The sequence below is a fragment of the Dysidea avara genome, chromosome 8, assembly GCF_963678975.1.
Source record: "Dysidea avara chromosome 8, odDysAvar1.4, whole genome shotgun sequence".
Lineage (NCBI taxonomy): Eukaryota > Metazoa > Porifera > Demospongiae > Dictyoceratida > Dysideidae > Dysidea > Dysidea avara.
In genome coordinates this window covers 24,578,757-24,603,801 of record NC_089279.1, presented here as the reverse complement: position 1 = coordinate 24,603,801, position 25,045 = coordinate 24,578,757, and the positions used below count along the sequence as shown (strand labels likewise).

Sequence of the window (25,045 nt, the reverse complement as noted above, 5' to 3'; positions counted from 1 at the left end):
CGTAATTGAACGAATTATGAATATTTCATGAATTACGAAATACGAGAAATAGCTAATTATATTATTGCACAACCCAAACTACCCTATTGTAAAGTTGTAATACATAGTTGGTTAATTCATAGTAGTATATACTGTCTATAGTTATTCCAGATGAGTTAGCTAGCTGCATGGCGCCTGGTTTTTAGAAGTAGCACAACATCAACTTGTTCGTTTTTATTTAATACGTAGCTAGCTACTGTACTATGTACAACAGTACAAGATGTCTACTTTGTCACTTCGTATCAAAGCCGCTGAGACTCAGCGCAATACTGTCATTATGAGAATGGTTCAATTTGACGAAAACGCTATGGTTCGTAGTTGCATTAGCATCATTCGCCAACGAATGCCAGAAACGAATTTAGGAGACGACGAGGGAGACGGACTGTTTCAACCTGCCAATGGTAATGATACCGGACGCTGGTTAGCAGAAGACAAGTCTCTGAGGTTTTACGGATTTACAAACGGAGACCTCGTAGAATATGTAAAGAAGGTTAGGTTGCTACAAGTCAAAATGATGGATGGTACCCTGGAGTCAATATCGGTGGACACTAGTCAGAACGTGGGAGAGTTAGTAAGAGTCTTTAGTGTTCATATCGGAATAACCACTTTAGAGGAGTACTCCTTTACATTTCACCAACCCTCAGATCAGCAAAAGCCAATGTCAACTGGAAAGACACGCAGAAAGTCACTGAGTCACATTAGCACAGATAAAATAGCTTGGCTTGATCATGATAAGTCACTGCGGGAACAAGGAGTGAAGGACACAGAAGTGCTTGTTTATAAGAAGAAATTTTTCTTTTTCAAATCCGTTGATAGTGCTGTTGAGACCCATCTTCAGTTTCACCAGTTACACAGAGATGTAAGTAATGATAATCTATGGTGTACTCAACAAGAAGCTGTGAAACTTGCTGCCTTACGCTGCCAGGTAGAGTTTGGAGATTATGATAAAGCTAAACCCTATCTCACAGATCCATCGAGCTTTTTGCCCTTAGTCTACAGTAAAGTAAAGCACATATCTGACCTCGTTATTGTTGAACATCGCAAGTTACATGGTATGTCAGAAGTCATTGCCAAGTTACATTACGTTCAGCTATGCCAGTCATTACCTACTTATGGTGTCACTTTCTTCCTTGTGAGAGACAAGGTAAAAGGGCGCAATAAACTAGTATCACACCTACTTGGCATCAAAAAAGATTCAGTGCTCAGTGCTGATGCAAGCACTAAAAATATAATGAAGATGTGGCCTTTGACAATGATTCGTCGCTATGCAGCTTCTTTAAATTCATTTACATTTGACTTTGGTGATTATTCGGATGGTTTTTACTCAGTTTCAACTGTTGAAGGAAAAGAAATTTCTTACATTTTAGATGGCTATATTAGTATGATGGTTAGCTGTAGACATGATCATGGATTTACCAGATTCTGCACTAATACTCAAGAATTGGTGAAACAGAGTATCATCAATGATTGCCAAGGATTACTAGCTGATATCAAGGCCCCATCTGCTGCCAGCAATGCCAATTCAGAAATGGTACGTACAATCATAAGCTTTTATCAGTTATAACTAATGTGATTATTACATACTGAAAATTATAATTGATATCATATTGGCAAGATGGTTACATACACTGTATGTATGCTTTATGGCAAGAGCGTCCGCATAGGTGCAACCAGTGAGGTCTGAGCCTCACCAAGTTGATGTTGTACTACTTCTAAAAACCAGATTCCCATGGCCATGTAGTTAATAGTATCACTTTCTAGGCTTAAGCCATATTAAAATTAATTATTTTTCTTATTAATTTAGCTAGACAGTTAGATTTTGTAATTTAGTGTATTTAATAATTCATGAATTAGTTTGTAATTCAGTAATTACATTGCTATACACTTTTAGGGAAGCATAACTCAAACAATCCACTCCAAATACCAAATTATATGCAGAAATATCTTATAGTGTGTCTATCATGGAAATTGTTTAGGGAGCTGCCTTTCCTTTTCATTTACGTATGTATGGGACACCCCCTTCAAGTAAAAGAGATACACTTTTCTCTGTCTCCGCTACAAGGTTTTTATTCGTTGTATCATACACCTGAAAATCCAAGTGAGAAGACCATTTACAAAGGTTTTAGGGAGTTGCTACAGCCATATGGTGTATGGGAAATGAAAGCATCTTTTAGCCAAAGCTTACCTGTGCACAAGTACAATACAGTGCACACAAATGGTAAGGTCTAAGAGTAAAACTGCAAATACATGTTAAATTTTCAAAAAATTCCTGGGGGGAGGGAGCAGGAGAGAGGGCTAATTTTTAGGAACACTTTCATTATTCTATAAAAGTAAAGGAAATTGGTTCCATAGATAGAGGGCGCTATCACACCCTCTACTATATGGAACCAATTCTCACAATTCTAGCAGTCCAAAGTTAAGGGTTTGGGTTCAGCTTTATCTACTAATCCAAGTAAGGGTTTGGGTTCATTTAATATAGGCTAGATCATTGTTTTATATTGTCTTGCAATGAAAATAGTCAAAAATTCAGTGCGCTGGCAGCTAGCAGTGGCAGCACAGTAGATAGAACTCTGATGACTTGTAAAAAGCAGTGAGATAGAGCTCAGGATTCAAATTTTTAAAAGTTATTTTTCACATTTAAGTCAAAATTGTGCCCAAAAATATGCTAGGGGAGGAGGGGCATGCCCTCTGATTTTCTTTCAGCAACAGCAGCCAATGCATCCTAGCCATTGAGACTGACTGAGCCTTACCACTACTCTGACACCCCTGCTATTAAAACTATCCATTATAGAGCTGACTGTTGTGAGTGGCTGAAGCTCTTCTGCAGAATTTGTAAACTATGTGCAGTGGTTCACTGTACCATGGTTTTCTCAATACAGTGATCCTACAAGGTGATTAATAGTATGATGTTAACAAAAAAGAGCTACGATGCAATTAGCAACTACCAGCATAACAGTTAAAATAGATTCATAGCCATGAATATAGGTTACAATGTTATTGGCTAACATTTCAAAGAGTGCATGCAACCCTATAGGAAATTGTTTTTATCATTTTTTAAGGTTGTTATCTCATTATGTACTAACCATCACAGCAACTCAAACCTCTAATTTTACATTGATGGCTTCTCCTTCATGTTGTGTTGCTGTTTATGTCTCTTTTTTTAATAGTTTTATACTTTTCCATGGAGAAGCTGTTAATGTATCTGTCACCTGCTATAAAAGGAAATACTTATTTGGTTATATCTAGTATTTGTGTTATAGTTACACTTTCTCTGTTGTACCTGACCTTGTACAGATCATGTTTTTTCAGTTTCATTGTTGTAGTTTACCTTACACACACTGCATTGACTGCTATCCAATTACCGTATAACAACAAAATTAATATTGGCGAAACTAATATTTGACAATTTGCTATAAAATTGCAGTTGGTGAAAATTTAATTTGGCGAAATGCTCTCACTGAAAAATTTGTGAGTGGTGTAAGGACGATGCTGTAGTCTATGCTGGTTTCAGTCACTGCATGGCTGAATTCAGTGTTGGGAGTAACACGTTACTTATGTAACGCGTTACGTAATATTATTACTTTTGTAGTTACTAAGTAATGTAACGAAATACACTATAAAAACAGGTAATATAACTCAAGTTACTTTTCTTACAAATGTAACACGTTACCTAAGTAATATAGTTACTGTAATGAATCTAATATTATGTAATATTATTAGTACAAGTAACGAAGTTACTAATCTCGTTAGTAATCCACTGAGTAACGCCTAGTAATGAAGCCTACTGAATGATGCTTATTCACTACTTATAACCAAGATTTACACATTGACCAACAACGCAATCATGTCATGTGATAAGGCGGTAGTTTCACACGTGACAGCTTAAGGCTGTGGACACAAAGTAATATATATGTAATATTATAATAGTTACTTTTTTTATGGGTAATATGTGACTGTAACTCAGTTGCAAGTAATATGTAATGTGTAACTAGTTACTTTTACAAAGTAATTTGCCCAACACTGGCCGAATTGCTATTCATGATTGGACCAGGTCTGGATTTTACCCGGTCTGGATTATACCCATTTTAAAGAATATTTGGGTCCTGCTTCCATAGATAATTAGAGCCTACTGCACTCGAATATCTGTACTGCTGCAGTCCAAATTCTTTCGTGGGCTACATCCACTTATCAGGATCATTTGCTGTCTGTAGGTATAATCAACCATTTATCAATGGCTGCGCATGAATTCACGACTGTTGCTGTCTGCAAGCTAGCTTATGTGGAGCCACACCCGCTAATCGAGTATGAGTTCAGTCTAGTCTAGTCTGTAAGCCACACCGATTGGAGTCACGCTAATTTAACAGTTTTGTCGAAACTACTTGAACAACTGCTTGACCAAAGGTTTATTGACAAATTTAAATTTGGTGGTTTAGTGACAAATTGCCAATTCGCCAAATTTAGTTCACCGCCAAATTTAATTGATATACGGTATATTCCACAAAGCCAACATCATTCAATGCACAGCAAAGCTTATAGACCGTGCCTATACTTAACCAACCCTTAATGCATGGTAAAAAGTATGATTTTCATTTCTGTATCCAAAGTTGACCATGCATATTTTAACTTGACCATAATAGATTATTCAATAACTTTTATATTAGTTTTCCCTTTGCCATAGTGACTAGTAATGTATACTTTCGGACTTCACAATTAAGCATAATTGTCTATAACAACAGCGTGGTAACAATTTATTATAGGGGCATTTATGTGCCCCTCTATTTTCTCTGATTTCATAGTTTTCATGAAATGGATCACAAAGAAGATATGTATGAAGTTGTAACATTGCTCAAATGGGACACAGTACCATTACTTGCTACAAATTTTCTGTCTCTGCATCCAGATTTCAGGTTCATTCTATAATGTTATCATCATCTCGGTCACCATTTACCATCTCGGTCACCATTTGCCTTATTTAGAGTTCACATGTATTACTGAGGGCCTGCTTTAAGATTCTTTCAATAGCAATTATCCTTACCATACTACTGAAATATCCAGAAAGCTCCTCATAATTCCACTATTCAACTTTAGATACACCTGTACCCTGTTTTATAGTTATAGCTTCAAGCAGCCAGCACTATAGTGCAATTCAGTTGTAGGTTCTGTTGGAGAATAGATCTATTTTCAGGCCATGTTATAGCTGAAATGGAATAGAATCAATTGGGACACGTACCAAGTAGAGAATCACTTTTAGCAGGTTGTACACCATTTCCAAATAGCACACATTAACTAGAATTGTGCTGGAAATAGTTTGCTAGGTATAAGCATGCTAGCTGAAATAACCACCAGGTGTTATTTTGTGTTTTTTGAACATCCATTTAGCTTAGTTTCAGTTCAGTGTTTCTGTTGTAGAAACACTGCATTGTATTGTATTATTATTGTATTAGTGCTTTACAGTGACCAGCACTGAAGGTCTGACAGCAACATGTGCTGCAGCCTTAGGATTACCTAACCTAATTTCAAGGACTTAGACTTAGTGACTTATAGCTGAAAAGGTGCAACAGAAAAGGGGCCAAAGTAAGGAAAAAAATCCCTCCAACCCCAGGATTCGAACTGCAGGTTACCCAATGTCTAGTCGGGGCCACACTCAGTCTTCTCCAGGAGGGATGGATGGATTTTCTTCCTTCAACCTGAAGTACTTATTGTATTAGTGCTTTACAGTGACCAGCACTGAAGGTCTGACAACATTGGAGTATGCTAATCACTTATTTTTACACCTGTCTGGCTTTTGCAGTGTATTTCTATTGCTGTTACTGGTTCATTTGTAAGGCAATTAGATGACATGTTTGTATATAAGCAGTTTTTGTAAGTGTGATGAAAAAAGAAGAATAACAAGTTAATGTTGTGCTACTTCTAAAAACCAGGCGCCATGCAGCTAGCTAACTCATCTGGAATTTATAGACGGTATATGCTACTGTGAATTAACCAACTATGTATTACTACTTTACAATAGAGTAGTTTTAGGTTGTGCAATAATATTATTAGATAATTCTCGTATTTTGTAATTCATGAAATATTCGTAATTCGTTCAATTACATTTCTATGCACTGCTAAGGAAGCGTTTGTTAAACAAACCGCTTTTACCAGCATATTACGCACACAGAAGTATCTTCTAAACTGTTTTATAGTGTGACTAACGTGTTTTTTCCAACAAATTCTCTCGACAAAGCCTCAAAACTGCTTTTCATTTTCGTTCGCGTACGTAAGGGATACGCCCCCTTTCAACTTGAAGCGATAGGCTATTCCTGATAGCGTACGAGGCCTGCACCATTGTTTTTCAATTGCTAAATGCCTGAAAACCCCAAGGGGAAGGTAGTCTGAGGGAAGTCGCCACACCCGTATTTCAATCCACCGAAAAGAAACCACCTCAGAGCAAAGTTCACCTGTGCAGAAGTTTAAGGCCACTCCAATTGGTAATTATGTTTCTGGTCCACCGCCCGCATCCTTTTTTATAGAAAGTGAAATTTCAGAAATACATGAGGAATATGCCGCATCAGATTTTTGAAAAAGCTCGATTTCAGAAAAAAATATTGGGCTGCCACAAACATGCTAAATCTAACTGCTTACGTGTCACTATATGTCTTTTTTCAGTGAAAATCTGCAAGAAATGAACATAGTGCATAGTACAGATCAATATACTCTAATAAAACAGTCAGAAAATCACAAAAATACTCTAATTGAGCAGTCACTTCATTATCGTTTTGTTGCTGAATTCCACCAGCCCGCATCTAAAACTAAACTTCAGATGACCAGAAACATAAAAACAAATTGGAGTGGCCTAATACAGACTTCATTTCACTTTTACTTCCTACGTAAAAGCTGCTTTTACCATTATTAAACGATTTAGCTCACGTGGATGCGTACGGACAAATATAGGTAGATAGGTACACACACACTTTTATGAAAACAATTTCAGTAAACCAGGCACACGCCCACAGCCAGCCTTCGGCCGGCTGTGGGCGTGCACCTGGTTTAAAAAGAAAGAAAGTAAGTTGATTTTGAGGTCTTGTATATCAATATTGCTGGGGGTGATTGTACTCAAGTTTGTTATGTAGGTTGTTGACTACTGAGGGTGGAAGACATTTCCACAGCAAACTTATAAAGGTAGTACAGAGTTATGTACGCATGAAAATTATTATTGCTTTATGGTTAAAAGGCTTCTTGGGCCACATCACACACAGCATGTTGTGTCTCTTGATAGTGGCTTTTTGGATTATTTGGTACTATAATGTAAACCAGCGTTGAAACCGGGTCGGGTCATCTGGGTCACATTTTCTCCGGGTCATCCGGGTCTAACCCGGTTTACAATTTATCCGGGTCTGACCCGGATTGGATCACGTGAGAAACGAAATTGTTCGTTTGACGACGTGGAAACTTATAAACACTATCGCGTAGCTCTTTCGTGAGCCACGCCCACTTATCGCATTACCAACATACGCTCAGCCACGCTCATTTGTTAGTAAGTGTAGTATGTAGCACGAAATTGAGGGTATCTATGGTGAGGGGTAGCTATTGTCAGTAGGTGAAGACCTTTTTTTTTTTTTTTTTTTTTGGTCTTCAACCTACAGCTAGGCTGAAGTTGCGATATTTACTCAACATGAATCGAACGCTGAAAACGTAGACTCGTTCGCTCGCTCGAGACTAGCCGAAACACGTCTCGGCTTTAATTAATCCGGGTCACATCCGGGTCAGTGGGTCATCCGGGTCAGCAGTAGTGACCCGGTTTCAACGTTGATGTAAACAGCAACTCAATAATTAAATCTTTGCTCGATAACAAGTATAAGATTATTGGATGATGGCTTGTAAAGTATAGCAATTCAAAGAAAGGGTGGTGAGGGGTTTTGAGTTATAGTCTAAGCAAACGGCTAAATTAATTATGAAGTTCTACACAGTGTTACTTGTGTCACTATGTTGTTATGTTAATAGTCACTCACATTGCCAATATGTGACTGGCCGAACAAAAATTAGTCATTCTCGCAAAATTTTATTGTGCTATATATCAAACGTATTGGTGCATGCTACATAAAAGTTTTACACATGTTTTAATTGCTTTGGTATGCACTGAAACAAACTAAATTTCGAAGCAATAAAAACAATACACCATCAGATTTGCTGGTCAAAAAGAGTTAAGAAAATCATTTGTACAGCAAGAGGCATGCAAGTTATAGCTGCTACATTTACGATGCGGTAGAAATAAAGTTTACTATCATCATTCCTTTGATGGAATGGCTTTCTTCTTTGTCCAGATGGAGGAGTGCAGAAAAAGCATTATACCTTAATGGATTTAAGTTAATTTCCATGTTTCAGAAATGAGTATGGTCAATTAATTAAGCATCTGTAATTTATTTTCTGTATTGTTGCTGTACAAATTAAATTTATTACTGGCTGTTACTGTCCAGCTAGCACCATAACTATTCATCATAAAAGGTTGAAACTTTGGCTGCCCACTTCTTTGTTACATACTATAGAAAATACAGGAACATGAAATGGAATTCAAGGAAATTGCAAAGATGGCCGGTTTTGTGCAGCTGAATGCTCATCCATAAAAACACTTCTTTATATTTCATTATAACACACTGTATTATGATAAAACATGCATGTTCCTACATTTTTTCTATAATTAGTGTTGCATTTGCAGGTGCTGTCTACACTTTCAAACAGCGAAAATTGTATCGGGGTAAAAATGCCTGAAATGCTGGCTAATGAGAAGTTAGATGGGGACAAAGCTGACAAGTTAGGTGAGGACAAAGTTGACAAGTTAGATGAGGATGAAGTTGGCAAGTTAGATGAAGATGAAGTTGGCAAGATAGATGAAGATGAAGTTGACAAGTTAGATGAGGATGAAGGTGACAAATTAGATGAGGATGAAGTTGGCAAGTTAGATGAGGACAAAGGTGACAAGTTAGATGAAGATGAAGTTGGCAAGTTAGATGAGGATGAAGTTGGCAGCCAAAGTCAAGAATTGAATTGCTTAGAGAAAAAGCAATCACTCTTAACATCCAACAAAGAAAGTATGTATAACCTATAAATTACACACAAATGTGACTGATGGCTGTAAAAATTATATTAGAAATAAGATCACCTGTTCAATCAGAAAACCATAACAATAGCTAATAGCCATACCCATTCAAACTTTGTATCTTTGTATACTGTATGTATGGATTTTTGTGGCCTCTGCTATCCTGGAAGAGTCAAACTGGGTATAAAATAATTTAGTGTATGCAATTAATGTAGTACAGTATTGTACAGGAGAATATCTGTAACCTATAGATTATTTTCACTCAGATATAAACTGTGAAATTCTATGGTCTGTATAAAGTAAACTAATTTAATAGGGTGGTCATGTGTAATAATGTCTGACAGTATAGTAGTACTATCTATCATTAAGTACGGTAGTACTTAGTAAGTAGGGATTGATAAGAAATCATTTGGCTTCATAAGTGTTTGCACTTTAAAAACATCCTTGCAATAAGTTTTACCCGAAAAAACCACCTGGAATATATTAGTACTGCTGTAATGATGCTGTTTGTACCTTGATTAAACAAAGCGAAAAGTAAATTGTTTTGATTTTTAAAATTTCAAAATTCTTTGTCTGCCTGCCTGCTGTAAGACCTGCACTAGGTGTACAGTTCCACAAATTTCTGACAGCTAAGGTAATTAGGGTGGATTCACGAATCTGTTGTTCCGATTACGTTCTGTCCACTGCACCATGCTGTTTGCTTTCATCATTCATTAGCTTCTTTGTTCTTCTCGAAGGATAATTAAAATAGTTGCGGTGTGCACCACGACCCAAACACGTGGTTTTAATGAAGTGTGAGTATGTGTGCGTAAAACAAGGGTGAATGGGTGTAGTACCCAAGGAGTTGTCCCTAGCATTTATTAATGCTGAGTAGTCATTTTATAGTCTTACCAGTTTAGCTTTTTTGTGAGGTAGCTAACTAATAATGCCTTTGAGGGGTGGATCCAGATCCAGACTTCTAAAAGCGAAGGTTCCACTCTTAATGATGGATGTCTCTCCAGCGATGTTTTACTGTTAAATCATCAACATTTACGCCATTAGAAATGCAGCTGAAGCCTTGAACAGGTTCTGTAATAGCTTTAAAAGACAAAACGATAATTATTTTTAGAGGCGCTTATTACGTATGAAGGTAAAAGATAGTTGCTTCTAGGACTAGTTGCTTCAAGTGATATTTATACTATGTGGAAAACAAAGAGTATAATATAGCTAGCCAGCTAGACATAAATGTAAACAAACTAGCTATTAAAAAATTAAATTTTTAAAAAGGAAGTAGGAATTGATTATACATGCTATAAAAAGTAAGGAAACAAGCTCAAAAATGTTACAGCTGAAATAAGAAATGATTCAGCAATAAAAAGTAAGGAAACAAGTTAGATGACTACTTGTTAAAATGAGACATACTCTTTAATTCCTACTTTTAGCTAATTTGATTGCTAGCCAAAAGTAGGCATTAAAGTGTGTCTTATTTTTGCAAGTAGTCGTCTAATCTTGATTCCTTACTTTTTATTGCTGGATCATTTCTCAATTCAGCTGTAACATTTTGAGCTTGTTTTCTTACTTTTTGTAGCATGTATTGTATAATCAGTCCCTACTTTCTTTTAAATTTCTTTAATAACTAGCATAAAAAGGATCATGAAAGTTTGCACCTTTCATTGACTATCCTCACATTATCTTCACAGTGCCTTGGCAGCATTGATAAGGTATAATCAAGCCCAAAAGTGCCTTCAAGGCAATTAGAAATGTTTCCAAAATTTAACAAATAGTTATTCAGTGAAAGTTTCTACTGATTTATTTACTAATTCCTTCAGACAAACGTATCTGAATAACAGCTACGGCTACAGCCTTGAATTTTTCACTGTTAACTGTTGCTTCAGTTTGAGGTGTCAATTTGCTGTAGTGTATTAATGGCTTTGTCAAAGCCATCAATACACTACAACAGTTTACGATGTAAAATTGAAATGAAAATGGTCCATAATTTTTGCACAATGTTTTCTACAGTTAAAGTATGTACATTGGTTGTAGACTAGCTTCACTTATCATTCTCTCTCTGTGGTGCTGTGTGGCAGCCAGAACATACACTATTTGAAGACAAGGCAAAATGGCTGTTGTTTATTATTACTTAGAATGGGGGTACACAATTTGTTGTGTGCATGCCCCCATTACTTGTACTCTTTCTTTTGTTGCAGTGTTATAGAAGGATCAGTGATGATGAATTATTATGTTACAGAATTTATAAACATGAAAAGAAAGTGTACAGACTATGCTGGATTATTGTATATGGCCAGGGCAATTAATCTGTACTTCAGGTGATGATCCCCCTTGTTTAATTAAGCACTGTTTTATTGCAGTGATCTCTACTAGCTTGTTAATTTTATTACAAAGTAAAACCCAAAGATGTGCAGCAATGCATGATCAAACTACTTTGATAGAACAGACACTGACATTAAAAGAACTTTGTTGCAAAAATTTGCTGAACTAGAGACCTCTATCCAATCTCTAACTACTGAGCTACACCTTTCAGTTATCCATTTCTACCTTATAAATAGTGCATAAATGAATGCTAGAATTGATGTTTGAATGAAAAACTGTGGATAATTTGAATATTTCTAATAATTAAAACCCACAATTGAACTTATAAATTTATGTTTCAAATTAATAAAGATTTATTGTTGTGATAATTCTATGCACTTACTTGTTGAAATGCTGCTTGTTACAGACAGTAAAGTAAGTGTAAACAATAGTGGAGTACAAGCTTTATCGCTGTAAACAACTTTACACCTGGCACTAGTTAACTGTACACAGTATCCATGTCAAAACACTGTTAAATTGTTTAAAGTTGAATCAAATCTGGCAATCAATGCAATAATGTTAATTCCATTCAGTTTAATAATGACAGTATCGTCATGTCATTGTTGCAACTGGTTAGCATTAACATCAGTGCAGTCATTTTTTGCATGGTTGCCACCTTTGATTTCACAATCCTGGCTATTATATAGGCTGCGCACTTTTCACATTAGTGCTGAACGAACAGCGATTTTTACTATTTAAATAGTTGTAAACAAAATGACTTATTATTTGTTTATTCTTTAAGCATGAATAAGTACTGAAATCAGTAAGGTAAAGCCTGAGAGCTATTGCTATCTTTTCTAAACTGTATTTTCAGTATGAATATGCCACTTTGTTCACAGCTTCTAGGTTTGCTTTATCCATGCATCTGATTGCAGCCTACTAAAGTGCTAACAAATATTTGAATAGCATGTTAATGAATCAAATAATGTCATGTCAACTGAATAGTTGAATATCCAAATAATCGTTTCAGGTTCAGCACTATTTCACATAACAGCTTGGATGCTTTGGCATGGATATAACTCATTTTTGTATTTAGAAGACATCTCTGGCCAGTTGTATGGCTTAGCTTAATGGTACTTATACAGTATAGGACTTACCTAGTGAGTGATGTTATGCATTTAAGTAGAGTAATAGGTTGAAACTGGTATTTCCTACATACAGAATTTTATTGTCCTGGTTAGTGGTTACACTATATCAGTATTATAATCTATATAATCATTCGGATTTTCATGGTATTTGTTTTAGTGTCATCACTCGATGATGGAGATACTGAGTCATCCAAACCAAGAGAAGTACCTGCATTACTTCATCAGTATGTTCTGACTCTCAAGAATCAAATAGAGCAGTTAGAAGCCACTTACAATGGTCAGCTAGCTGATGTTAACATTACTATCAGCAAATTACATGAAGATGCTAAAGTTATGGAAAAAATGCATAATGTAAAATTGGAGAACATTGCACAAGCAACAGAAAGGAACATACAAAAGGTCATGAGTGATGGACAACAACATTTTGAACATTTACAAGAAAGCAATTCATTCATTCTAGACCAATTGTCCCATGTTCAACAGCAGTTACTAGATGTTCAGAAGAACAATGAAGACCTCAAGGCCAATAATTTACATATTCAGCATCAATTGACATTCACACAAAACCAACTAACTCTCACTCAACAACAGTTGCTGGGTTTGCAGTCAATGATGACCTCTAGTAGGTTATGGGTTGTCTCAGGTGACCAGTTTACAGTTGGAAAGGAAATTGGTAGAGGAGCATGGGCTACTGTTCATGAGGCTACATTCCGAGGAGCCACTGTTGCTGCTAAGTGCCTTCATGATGTTATAACTTCTCCTAAAACAAGGGAATTGTTCCAACGAGAGATGGCAATAGCGCTTGTATGTCAGCATCAAAGCATTGTAACCTTTTTGGGAGCCACAGTTGAAGGTCCTCCAGTTATCTTGATGGAATTGATGAACATTAACTTGAGAAAAGGCTATGAGCTAGGGCATATCGTGAACTACCAGATACATGGTATTCTTCATGATGTTGCTAAAGCACTTCATTTCTTACACACCAGACCAGATCCAGTAATCCATCGTGATGTGAGTAGTGCCAATGTGTTACTGAAGGTACTCTACAATGGTGAGTGGCTGGCCAAACTGGGAGACTTGGGTACTGCTAAGATACAAAAGCAAGTAGCCACTGCAGGTCCTGGGTCTATAGCCTATGGAGCCCCTGAAGCTGGTGACTACAAGAAACATTCTCCCAAGATGGATGTGTACAGCTTTGGAGTTGTTTTCATTGAAACTCTCACCAAAACTCATCCATTTCAAATGGTGGACACCCTTAAAGCACATGTCCAACAACAATATCCACAGTATGATCAACTGGTCACCAGTTGTACCAAACAACAGTCAAGTGACAGACCTACAATGTATGATGTCCTTGTACAGTTGGATGAGATTGCTGCGGCTGCTGAATGTGACTGATGTGTGTGCACGTACATGTAATTTAAATTATATTATGGCATTTTGTATGTAATGGCTTATAGCTACATAGTGTTAATTATGTAAAAAGGAAGGCATACTTTAGTGTAATAGTGTAATATGATGCATGCAAATCTAAGAGCTTACCCCTTCAGGAAATTTGTTGAAAAGCTATGAATTCAAAAGTGACTAGTGTTTAATCATTCATCACCTTGCCAAATAAATGGTCAAGTAAAGTCAGGATGGGATAATAGTCATTAAAACTGCCAATGGACGAGAGCAATGCATAAAGCATTGTATTGAACTAGCTACATATAATAATGTTTTTGTGGTGATAGAGTGCTACTACATCACTGTGTATAATTAATTTTAGTGTTAAGGAGGCATTTACATATGAATGCTTGTTGGACCTGATTAATACGAACTACGTAAAAGTTACCAGATAATTGCATTAGGATCCACGATCCATCAGTGATAGATTATTTACTATTATAACATAACCTTAATCTTGTAAATGAAAGCTACCTATATAAGATGTACTGTAAGCAAGTGTCAATGACATTCCTTTACATAATTATAAAGAAAACGTTTTTATTAGCAGCAAGTATGTGGCTAGTAATAGCAGCAAGCAGTAGCTAGTATAGTAGTAGTAGCAGTATACAGCAGCTATTACTACTGCTATGTAATTTTGTTTTACAATACCAATCAATTCAATTTCGTATCTAGCGATATAGTAGCTAATTTTAGTTTAAAATATTCTGAATGTGAGTTTATTTTTTTGAGATACAGTGTGACTAATTGTTAAAATGAGACAATCATAATTAATTATCCCAATGCAATTCCTTACAAGGAACTGTAATTCTGAAGACAATTTACATACTTTCAATGGCTTGCAATTGTGTAACTAGAACAGTGGATATTATATTCTATACTGAATGTTCTATTACAGTATAGACCCATATCCTTTATTTCTATATGTTCGTAATTAAACACATTATATTTCACAACATCATGCCAATAACATCCTAATAGAAACCAACATGGCTTCAGAGTAGGTGGTACTCAGCTCATTATATACCCCATCAGAAGATAATATGGATCATCAGAAACAAGTTGACATTATACTTAATTTTGCAAAAGCATTCGACACAAATCCTGCATCAAAGATTACTTACAAAATTACACTGCTATGTATATTATATTTAACTGGATCAAAACATGGTTAACTGATCAGCCTAGGCCAGAGTCAAATATGCTCAAATTTTTTCCCAAAATGCTTTCAGGAATTCGAATTTCTTTAAATTTTCACCCAATAATCTCTTCAGTGTTCCTATTATGATTGCATTATGCTTCTATAGGTTAGCAACATTTCTTACTATTATCTTGGAACAGTTTAATCAGTGAGTGCTCTATTAGAGTATCTCGTTATGAAGTGACCGTTCTCTGTTAGAGAGTATCGATCTATGTACAATGCATTTGAGTGCTCTATTGTATAGTTTGCAATTTTCACTGACTACTCTATTAGGGAGTATCATTCTATTTTCATGTCCATGGTTTGAAAATATGCTTGTATCATACAGTATGATAGTACTGTATAGTAGGGACATTGAAGGTGTGGGGGCAATCCATGATAAATATAACCCAAAAACCTGCCACGATTTTTCCTCACAATGACATGACAATGTTGGTTGAGTAAAACCAAACCCAAAAGTGTCTTCAGATTGACCTGAAATGTTTCCATCAAGTTGCTACAGAATTTTAAAACATTTATTCAACGGAATTTTCTACTGCCTGCCTAGGTGCCTGATGCCTTCAGTCAAGCGTAGCGGAAAACTGGCTACAGCTACAGCCCTAATTCTTTTGCAGAAACGTTTCTAGTTTGCTTAAGAAAAAACCTTTTGTATATTGATAAACATACAATGCTTGTGCTATTGTCTTACCTTTTATCCTTCTTTACCATGGCCATCAGTCAAGGTTCTACTGCTGAGTGTTAATAGACTACAGTATAGCTTCCATCTACCAGTGTATATTGCACTAAATTATTCGAATACACGTGGTCGCCGGTTGCACCAAACTATTTGAACATGTGCGTACGTGACTCGCTGTTGATATTGATCAGTGAGAGCAACTTGTGGCAAACTATATAGCAATGTGTAAGTCAATAAATATAGTTTATTTAGTAACAATGTTAAACCGAGTCAGGTCATCCAGATCCTGCTTTACAGATTATTCGAGACTGAGAAAAAAATCATGACACAAAAAAGTATAAGAAACAAAGAAGAAAAAGTACCACAACTGGGGTTCTAGAGTTCGAACCCTGACATCAAGATTTGGAGTTCCTATGCCCTACCACTGTACCACTGGTGCTTGCTGGCTGCTCCTCTTGTTTTTGTACTATTTAAAAGTTCTGAATATAAAATACTATACATTCTAACCCATACCCTAACTCTAATGTAACAGCTAAAATCTGTACCCTAAGTTGTGCGTGTTCCTAAATCCTAAAAACATTAAATCCTAAAAGCATTGTTCGTTTTATCCCTTGTTATTTAATCAGGGAGACAGCATCAGCTAATCCTAGAAGTGCTGTTCCTAATCCTAGGAGCACTTTTCCTAATCCTAGGAGTACTGTTCCTAATCCTGTTCCTAATCCTAGGGGCGCTGTTCCTAGTCTTGTTCCTAATCCTAGGGGTATACTGTTTCTAATCCTAGGGGTACTGTTCTTAATCCTGCAACCATGTTTCTTATTGAACCATAGGGTCGAATTCCTAATGTTTTACAACAAATGACCGGCTAAATGAATATTGGCTTGGTGACCGGCTAACTATCCACTTCGTATGCTTTTGAATATTTGACGCAGCTCTAGATTGGACACAATGTGTACTTCTCAATGGCATGAATGCTAAACCTCAGTAACCGTTTCATCAGGGGTACCTCAAGGTACTAGTACTTGGTCCTTTCATGTTTTATTGTACAATACTGACATCACAAAGAATGTTAGATCACCACTATATGTGGCTGCTTGCTGATGATTGCTTATTTCCTGATGCTGCCATCCTTCAACAAGATCTTGACAGACTAGAATACAAATATGGCAACTGAGATTCAATGTATCAGATGCACCAGACCTCTGTCACCTGCAGCATTATCTATCACCCACAATTACCAGCTGAACAATCATGTCTTGACAGTTCGAGTCTTGTATTATCAATTTAATAAAGAAGAGCCTGTTGGGTTTGAATTGGCCGCATGATATTGACATTTTGTTGATGTTGTCTGGTTATTCTTATTTATCTTCATGTATTGGTGGGGCTCTTAATTGTTGAATGGCAAATTCTATTCTATTCTCTTGAATAGAATAGAATTAATCGTTGAATGGAAAATTCTATTCTATTCTCTTGAATAGAATAGAATTTGCCATTCATTGAATTTTCTAGTAACTGATAGACACACTTACCTCAGAATGCTCTTGAACATTTGTCTTGAACACCACTGGCCACATGTATCAAAAATAACAGGAAAAGCATCCTAATATAGTAATGTAAAAGCAGCATCATATTTAGCAATGGTCAGACCTCAATTAGAATATGCTTCAATAGTACAATGCAAACCGTATCTCACAGATCCATCGAGCTTTTTGCTGTTAGTCTACAGTAAAGTAAAGCACATATCTGACCAATGCTTCAATGGTGACTTGAGTCAATTGGTTTGTGCGTACATCTACCAGAATTTAGATGGAATTTTGGTCAATACTATACTGATATCAAATGCACATCAAGTACAAAACTTTCCAAGCGCACATACTTGACCAATTACTGACTTGATCTATGTTATACTGAGTCTTATTGACATGGAGCAATACAACAACTGAATATGCAGTTCTGCGAACATTTATCCTGACGTTTATGTTAAACGTAGTTACATAAAGAAGGAAGCATTTATCTTCTTTAGTTGTATATAAGAGATATGGCAGATTTCTACTAATCATATAGGGCTTCTGGCTTTCTATTATTCATTTCAGGTCAATTAGATTCCTGCAGCCATTTAACAAAGTAAAATTCCCTTTTGCCAATGACTTTACAAGTTTGAAGGGTAATCAAAACTTTGTGCATATTACATATACATAGAAAAATACATGTACATTATTTTTTGGATTAGTGACAGTGGAAACCAGCTGATGAGGCCAGCCACTATAAATATCATGACTGAAAAGTCCTATCAGCAAATGTGTTTTGTTGACACGGCTTCCTGGTTGTGTATGCATATCACTGACTCATGTTATACTCTGGGTATACATTAAGTAATACGTGACTACTGTCATCCCTCATGATTTAAGAGAAACTTTGAAGCACTGAAGGCAGAGTGCTGTAGTGACCCTATTGAGGTGTTGATAAGAAAACAGTGTTACAGTGGCAATTTATTATGAGAGGTGCATTCACAACACCAGGACACAAGGTGCTACAAAACTAAAAGGGGTATTGTAACACATACTTTTGGGGTGTTACAGACTATGTAACACCGTTTGGGTGTAGCTGTAACACATTTCATTGTCAAGGAGTGCAGTCACAACACTCCTTTGTTTTTCTGGTTGACTGGGGGTGTTGCAAGTGCACCTGAATTTTAACAGTGCTCTACAATCCAGTATAATCTGACAATGCTGTATCAAAAAGATTTTTCCTATGTAATACTACCTCAATAATCCGACATCCTTGCTAATCTGACACAATTTCTTATCCCAATGAACATTGCATTACAGAGGGTTCACTGTATAGCTAACCAATGCAGTGCAATGTTTATTAAATGTTTTTCAACACCCAGAATTACAACAGTTTATTATAGATTATTTTTACAGGTTGCACATTCTAATTGTGTTGAAGGCAGTGGCGGATCCAGGATGGGGCATTTGGGGCAAATGCCCCCCCCCCCCCCCCCCCCCCCTTCAAGAAATTGCATACAAGATCGAGATACTCTAATAGAGCAGTCAAGTACTCTAATAAAGCAGTCACAATGTTCATGAGGCAGTGTAGCTTACCTATGAAGCTACAAATAGGATTTTATTTTACATAACAGACGTGATATAGTTGGTAAGGATAACTAGCTATTATTGTTGTGACCTTTTTTTTTTTTTTTTTTTTGGTCTTCAACTGGTTTTCAGCAAGTTTTTTGGTCTTCAACTGTTTTTCAGAAAGGTGCCCCCCCTCTTTCGAAACTCTGGATCCGCCCCTGGAAGGCATCAGTATCCTGTAGCGGTGGCCAAGTTAATTAAGTATAATATCAAAAAAAATTAATTATTGAATTAGCTAAACTACAAGTAATCATGATTTGGCACAGTTGGTGTCGTGCTAATCTCGTGCCCAGACCGCTTTTTTTTTCTTTTTGTATGGGGGAGGAGAAAAAAAAAGGATCTGTTGGATCTCCAATACCTTTTTTGTGCAGCCGGATCTACAACTTTTGGGGATCGTTGATTAGTGGTGATGAATAGCAATGGCCTGTTAACGAAGCAACAATAGGAAATACGGCGCGCGTACCCAAGGATGCAGCCTTGCTAAGCAAACGCGCGCCGTATTTCCTATTGTTGCTTCGTTAACAGCCCTTTGCTATTCATCACCACTAATCAACGATCCCCAAAAGTTGAAGATCCGGCTGCACAAAAAAGGTATTGGAGATCCACCAGACCCTTTTTTCTCCGCCCCCACACAAAAAGAAAAAAAGCGGTCTGGGCACGAGACTAGTGTCATGCTAACTAGCTAGATGGCCGTTTATCTTCCTTGCGTCATAACGAGATTAGGGACCTTACTGCTACCCTTCTTACTGAGGTTTGCTCCCAGATGTGTGTTGAGCCAGAGTTACAGCCGGTTCAGCATTCTGATGAGTTCCCTCTTGCCACCTCTAATACTCAGGATTCGGCTCGCTTGGATGTTGCTGTAAACGGCTTCTGGGGTGGTCGTTCGGAGAGATGTTTCATTGATGTCCGTGTTTTTAACCCTTTTGCTCCTTCTAATAGTTCCTCCTCTCTGTCGTCCACCTTTAGGAAGCATGAAAAGATTAATCATCGTGCTTATGGTCAGCGGGTTCGAGAAGTGGAGCATGCCACTTTCACTCCAATTGTTTTGGCTGCCACTGGCGGTTTAGCCCATGAGGTTACTGTTTTTTATAAGCGACTTGCTTCTCTTCTGGCCAAAAAGTGGGGAGATGATTATTCTGTGGTTCTGGGTTGGCTGCGTTGTTGCCTGAGCTTTTCGTTGTTGCGCTCGGCAATTCAGTGTATTCGTGGGGCACGGTCTTCCATTGGTGTTTACACCAGGACTCCACAGTCAGTGGACTTAGTGACTGTGGAATCCCATTTGTCTGCTTAATTTTGTTTAGTTGGCCAGCACTTGCAATCTGTGCTGGGGGTGGTAGGAAAGGGCAGTCCATCAAGCCCGGGTTTAAAAAAAAAAAAAAACTGAAAAAAAAAAAAAGAAGCGGTAGCTAGCTACGTACACGGATGCCATGCAGGTAGATGTCAGCTTCTTGATCTAGGTCCAGATCAACTCACAGTCATAAAAGCTTATAGGCCCGCGTAACGAATTAAACGCTTATTTGCTACACCGGTTTTCAGGTCCGTTGACCTATTCAAATTCGCGCATGCGTTTCATTTGACTAAAAATCGAGCCCGGTAAAAATGGCCGCGAAGCACAACGTGAAGGTATCTACCCCAATTCAGATTAACGGGCCAGTAACAGTTGGCTACAGAGGTGTTACTGTTACACCGCTGACCTCGAGCTCTCAGTCTCAGCCAATTCAAACGTCAACGGCAATTGTGATTCCAAAGGTGCTTCTGAAAGCCATGAGTAAAGAAAGGAAGGGTGAGAATAAGATGTTTACTATAAGGAATATTAACACCACCCAAGTTTGTGTTTCCCGCTTGGCTGAATTAATTAGAACACAATTGAAGGGCGATATCATTGCCCAAGATTTTGATGTTGGTTATGTGAGTGGAAGTAACTTAATCAGCTTAAGAAACAAAGAAGACGTGAGTGAAATCTGGGCCGGGGCAAACAGAGGACAAAACATTGTTTTGTGGTGTGATGGATTGAAGCCAGGTGGCACTACTCAGACTAGTGCTGGTGTAAAGCGAAAAGCGTCAGACAGTGGTACCACACAGTCAAAGAAAGATGTTGCAGAACAAGTGCAACAGTGTGTGGAGAATCTGAAAAGGCAGCATGGCGAAAAGTTTACACCTATGCAATACCGTGTGTGGAGCGAAATGATCAATGGTGGCATCCACAAAAGTACAACAGATCCTCCTACAACTTCTATGTTCAAGCGCTGTGGCAGTGAGATGCCAAGTAAGAAAGGATCATCTACTGCTGTAAAAGACGCTATGGTTGAGGCAGTGCAACAATTAGCAAATGCCATTACTACTCCACATCAAGCTGTGCCAACCCAAGTAAAGGAAAAGTCTGCTAGTCCAAGTAGATTAATCGATGGAAGGTCAAAGTGCTACAAACAGCTAGCTGAATTGAAGAATCTTAAGGATTCAGGGATAATATCTGACAATGAGTTTCTAGATGAACGTGTGGCTATATTACAAGTGTTAAAAAAACTAGGTAGCAGTTAACAGTACAGTACATAAACTATTTAAACAGCGTCACTTAAATCATCACATGTTTTTAAATGTAGCCACAGTGTGAAATGAATCCACGACAATCTTCTTGTGATATCATGGTGAATGCCATAGTTATCACTAACCTTGGAGTCATCTGATAGAGGCGGGTATCTTCTTTTATTATTGTTTTTACTTTGCTAAACACTTCCTCTGCTGGCATAAGATCAGGTGAATATGGTGGTAGAAAGCATAATCTTGCATTTGCTTGAGCTTCAACCAAATCAGTAACCTCATCTATATGATGGATACTTGCATTGTCCATCAACACAACTGACCTTGTGTTAATGCCATTAAAGGGATTTAAAATCGGCACTAAACAATTTCGAACAAAATCAGCAAATCTGTCCCCATTAATAGTGCCCTCTGTAATGTGTACATCATGAATGCCATCTAAGGATATAATTGGTATTGCTGAATATCGTACACCTCTAATTAGCAGCTGGTGGTTGTTCAAGGGCATCCCTCTAATGCTGTATGCTTTCTGTCTTAAGGCAATTCGGTTGTCACAACCAGTTTCATCAAGCCATACTAGCATTGATGGGTCATAGTAAGAAACTTCAGCTATGAATTTAGCCCTTAGATAGTTGGATTGCTGTACAGCAACGTGATGCATTGACTGTCTTGTGCAGCCCATTTGTTTAAGGGCTCTGCAGATTGTAGGTATGCTAATAACTACTCCGTAATCATCGTTTAACATCTCTTGTAACTCATGAAGGTATAGACCAGGTTGTGTCAACACCAGCCTCAGCAAAGTAAGCTGCTCGAAGTTACCTAATAACTTTTCCGGTCCATCCCTTCGATGCCTAATTTCAACATCCCCAGTTTGACGAAATAACTGTAAGTATCGATGCACAGTTCGCTCTGATACATGAAATTGGTCGCTGATTTCCTTCTGGGTTAAATGATAGGTGGGCCTGTAATAAGCCCATACTATCCTCCATCGCAGGTCGTAGCTGTATGGCTTCGTTGCATTCATGATCATAGTTCCCGCAACGTACGGTCATTCAAATACTCGCGCCATGTTTACGCATGCGCGAATTTGAATAGGACAACGGACTTGAAAACCGGTGTACTGCGGTTTTCCAAGTTCTTGCAATGCAAAGCGTCATGCGCTATACAAGCATGTACGTGCGCAGCTGTTCAACAGTGGATTTTCAGTGACAACTACTGACTCACAGGACTTCAAGGATGCCTACGCATACAACTCGACAGCCACAGAATATTACAGGAGTTTTTAAAGAACTGCGCATACTGACACATTATTAGCGCATGACGCTTTCCATTGCAAGAACTTGGAAAACCGCAGTACAGAAAATTGCATTGTCTTTGCAACAACCGGCCATGCGCGTGTTTTGAATAATAAAACGCGCGCAATACCGGGTATAACAGTACGAAGGTATCGAAGCCGTTCAATTCCGCGTCAGTTAAATCATTGCATAACCGGAATATACACACTTATACGCCAAGTATACCAGGAAGGGTAGGATCATCACTAGTTAGCAAATACCAAAACCCTGTATTGCACGCATTTTATTATTCAAAACACGCGCATGCTCAAACCGCGCATGGCCGGTTGTTGCAAAGACAATGCAATTTTCTGTAAAGTCTTATCATGCATGTCATCCAGCGCATGCGCGTTTTTTGTTTTTTATTTTATTTACCCAAGTTTAATTATATTTTTTGAGGTTTCTGCTTTGATATTGAATAGTGCACAAGATGTCTATTTTGTCGCTTCGTATCGAAGCCACAGAGACCCAGCGTAATACTGTCATTAGAAGAACGGTTCAATTTGACCAAAACGCTATGGTGCGTGGTTGCATTAGCGTTATTCACCAACGAATGCCAGAAGTGAATTTAGGGGACAATGAGGGAGACGGACTGTTTCAACCCACTAGTGGTAATAATACCGGACGCTGGTTAGCAGAAGATAAGTCTCTGAGATTTTACGGATTTACAAACGGAGACCTCGTAGAATATGTAAAAAAGGTTAGGTTGCTGCAAGTCAAAATGATGGATGGTACCCTGGAGTCAATATCGGTGGACACTAGTCAGAACGTGGGAGAGTTAGTAAGAATCTTTAGTGTTCATATCGGAATAACCACTCCAGAGGAGTACTCCTTTACATTTCACCAACCCTCAGATCAGCAAAAGCCAATGTCAACTGGAAAGACACGCAGAAAGTCACTGAGTCACATTAGCACAGATAAAATAGCTTGGCTTGATCATGATAAGTCACTGCGGGCACAAGGAGTGAAGGACACAGAAGTGATTGTTTATAAGAAGAAATTTTTCTTTTTCAAATCCGTTGATAGCGCTGTTGAGATCCATCTTCAGTTTCACCAGTTACACAGAGATGTAAGTAATGATAATCTATGGTGTACTCAACAAGAAGCTGTGAAACTTGCTGCCTTACGCTGCCAGGTAGAGTTTGGAGATTATGATAAAGCTAAACCCTATCTCACAGATCCATCGAGCTTTTTGCCCTTAGTCTACAGTAAAGTAAAGCACATATCTGACCTCGTTATTGTTGAACATCACAAGTTACATGGTATGTCAGAAGTCATTGCCAAGTTACAGTATGTTCAGCTATGCCAGTCATTACCTACTTATGGTGTCACTTTCTTCCTTGTGAGAGACAAAGTAAAAGGACGCAAGAAACTAGTATCACACCTACTTGGCATCAAAAAAGATTCAGTGCTCAGTGCTGATGCAAGTACTAAAAATATAATGAAGACGTGGCCTTTGACAATGATTCGTCGCTATGTAGCTTCTTTGAATTCATTTACATTTGACTTTGGTGATTATTCGGATGGTTTTTACTCAGTCTCAACTGCTGAAGGAAAAGAAATTTCTTACATTTTAGATGGCTATATTAATATGATAGTTAGCTGTAGACATGATCATGGATTGACCAGATTATGTACTAATACTCAAGAATTGGTGAAACAGAGCATCATCAATGATTGCCAAGGATTACTAGCTGATATCAAGGCCCCATCTCCTGCCAGCAATGCCAATTCAGAAATGGTACGTATATCCATAAGCTTTTGCGCTTTTTCAGTTATAACTAATTTGATCATTATGTACTGAAAATTATAATTGAGATCATATTGGCAAGATGGTTACATACCAGTGGCGGAGGAAGTAGTTGATATGAGGGGGGGCTGGCCAGGAACGGAAATGAACTGAGGTACTACACTGTCTCTGGTTTGGTAAAGTAAGACAAAAAAAAAAAAAGAAGGTCGCAGCCAGCTGATAATAGCTCCCCACTTCATTTATAGCTGATAAACTATATAAAAAAAATCCTTACATAGCTTGCTACACACTGTTCTAATACAGTGACTGCTTTATTAGAGTGACTGTTCTATTAGGGTATCTTGATCTTTATCAAGGTTTTCAGCCCCACTCCAAGAAGGATAGTTTTGGCATGATATCATTCTGAGGCGGGGG

At 37.7% G+C, this 25,045-nt stretch overlaps 1 protein-coding gene across 3 annotated transcripts in view; it reads left to right on the top strand.

Moving 5' to 3' along the window:
• Window positions 1–209: 209 nt before the first annotated feature.
• Window positions 210–25,045, top strand: part of LOC136263578 (uncharacterized) — a 38,622-nt gene continuing 13,786 nt past the window's right edge. The window contains exons 1-3 of one of the 3 annotated variants that reach the window (XM_066058199.1): window positions 210–1,570; window positions 8,735–9,107; window positions 12,710–14,095. In XM_066058199.1, the coding sequence (XP_065914271.1) occupies window positions 260–1,570; window positions 8,735–9,107; window positions 12,710–13,950 (2,925 nt within the window). In that variant the 5' untranslated portion in view covers window positions 210–259 and the 3' untranslated portion in view covers window positions 13,951–14,095. Of the gene's footprint in view, window positions 1,571–8,734; window positions 9,108–12,709; window positions 14,096–23,292; window positions 24,623–25,045 lie in introns of those variants that run through there. The other 2 variants (XM_066058197.1, XM_066058198.1) reach the window with 2 other exon arrangements.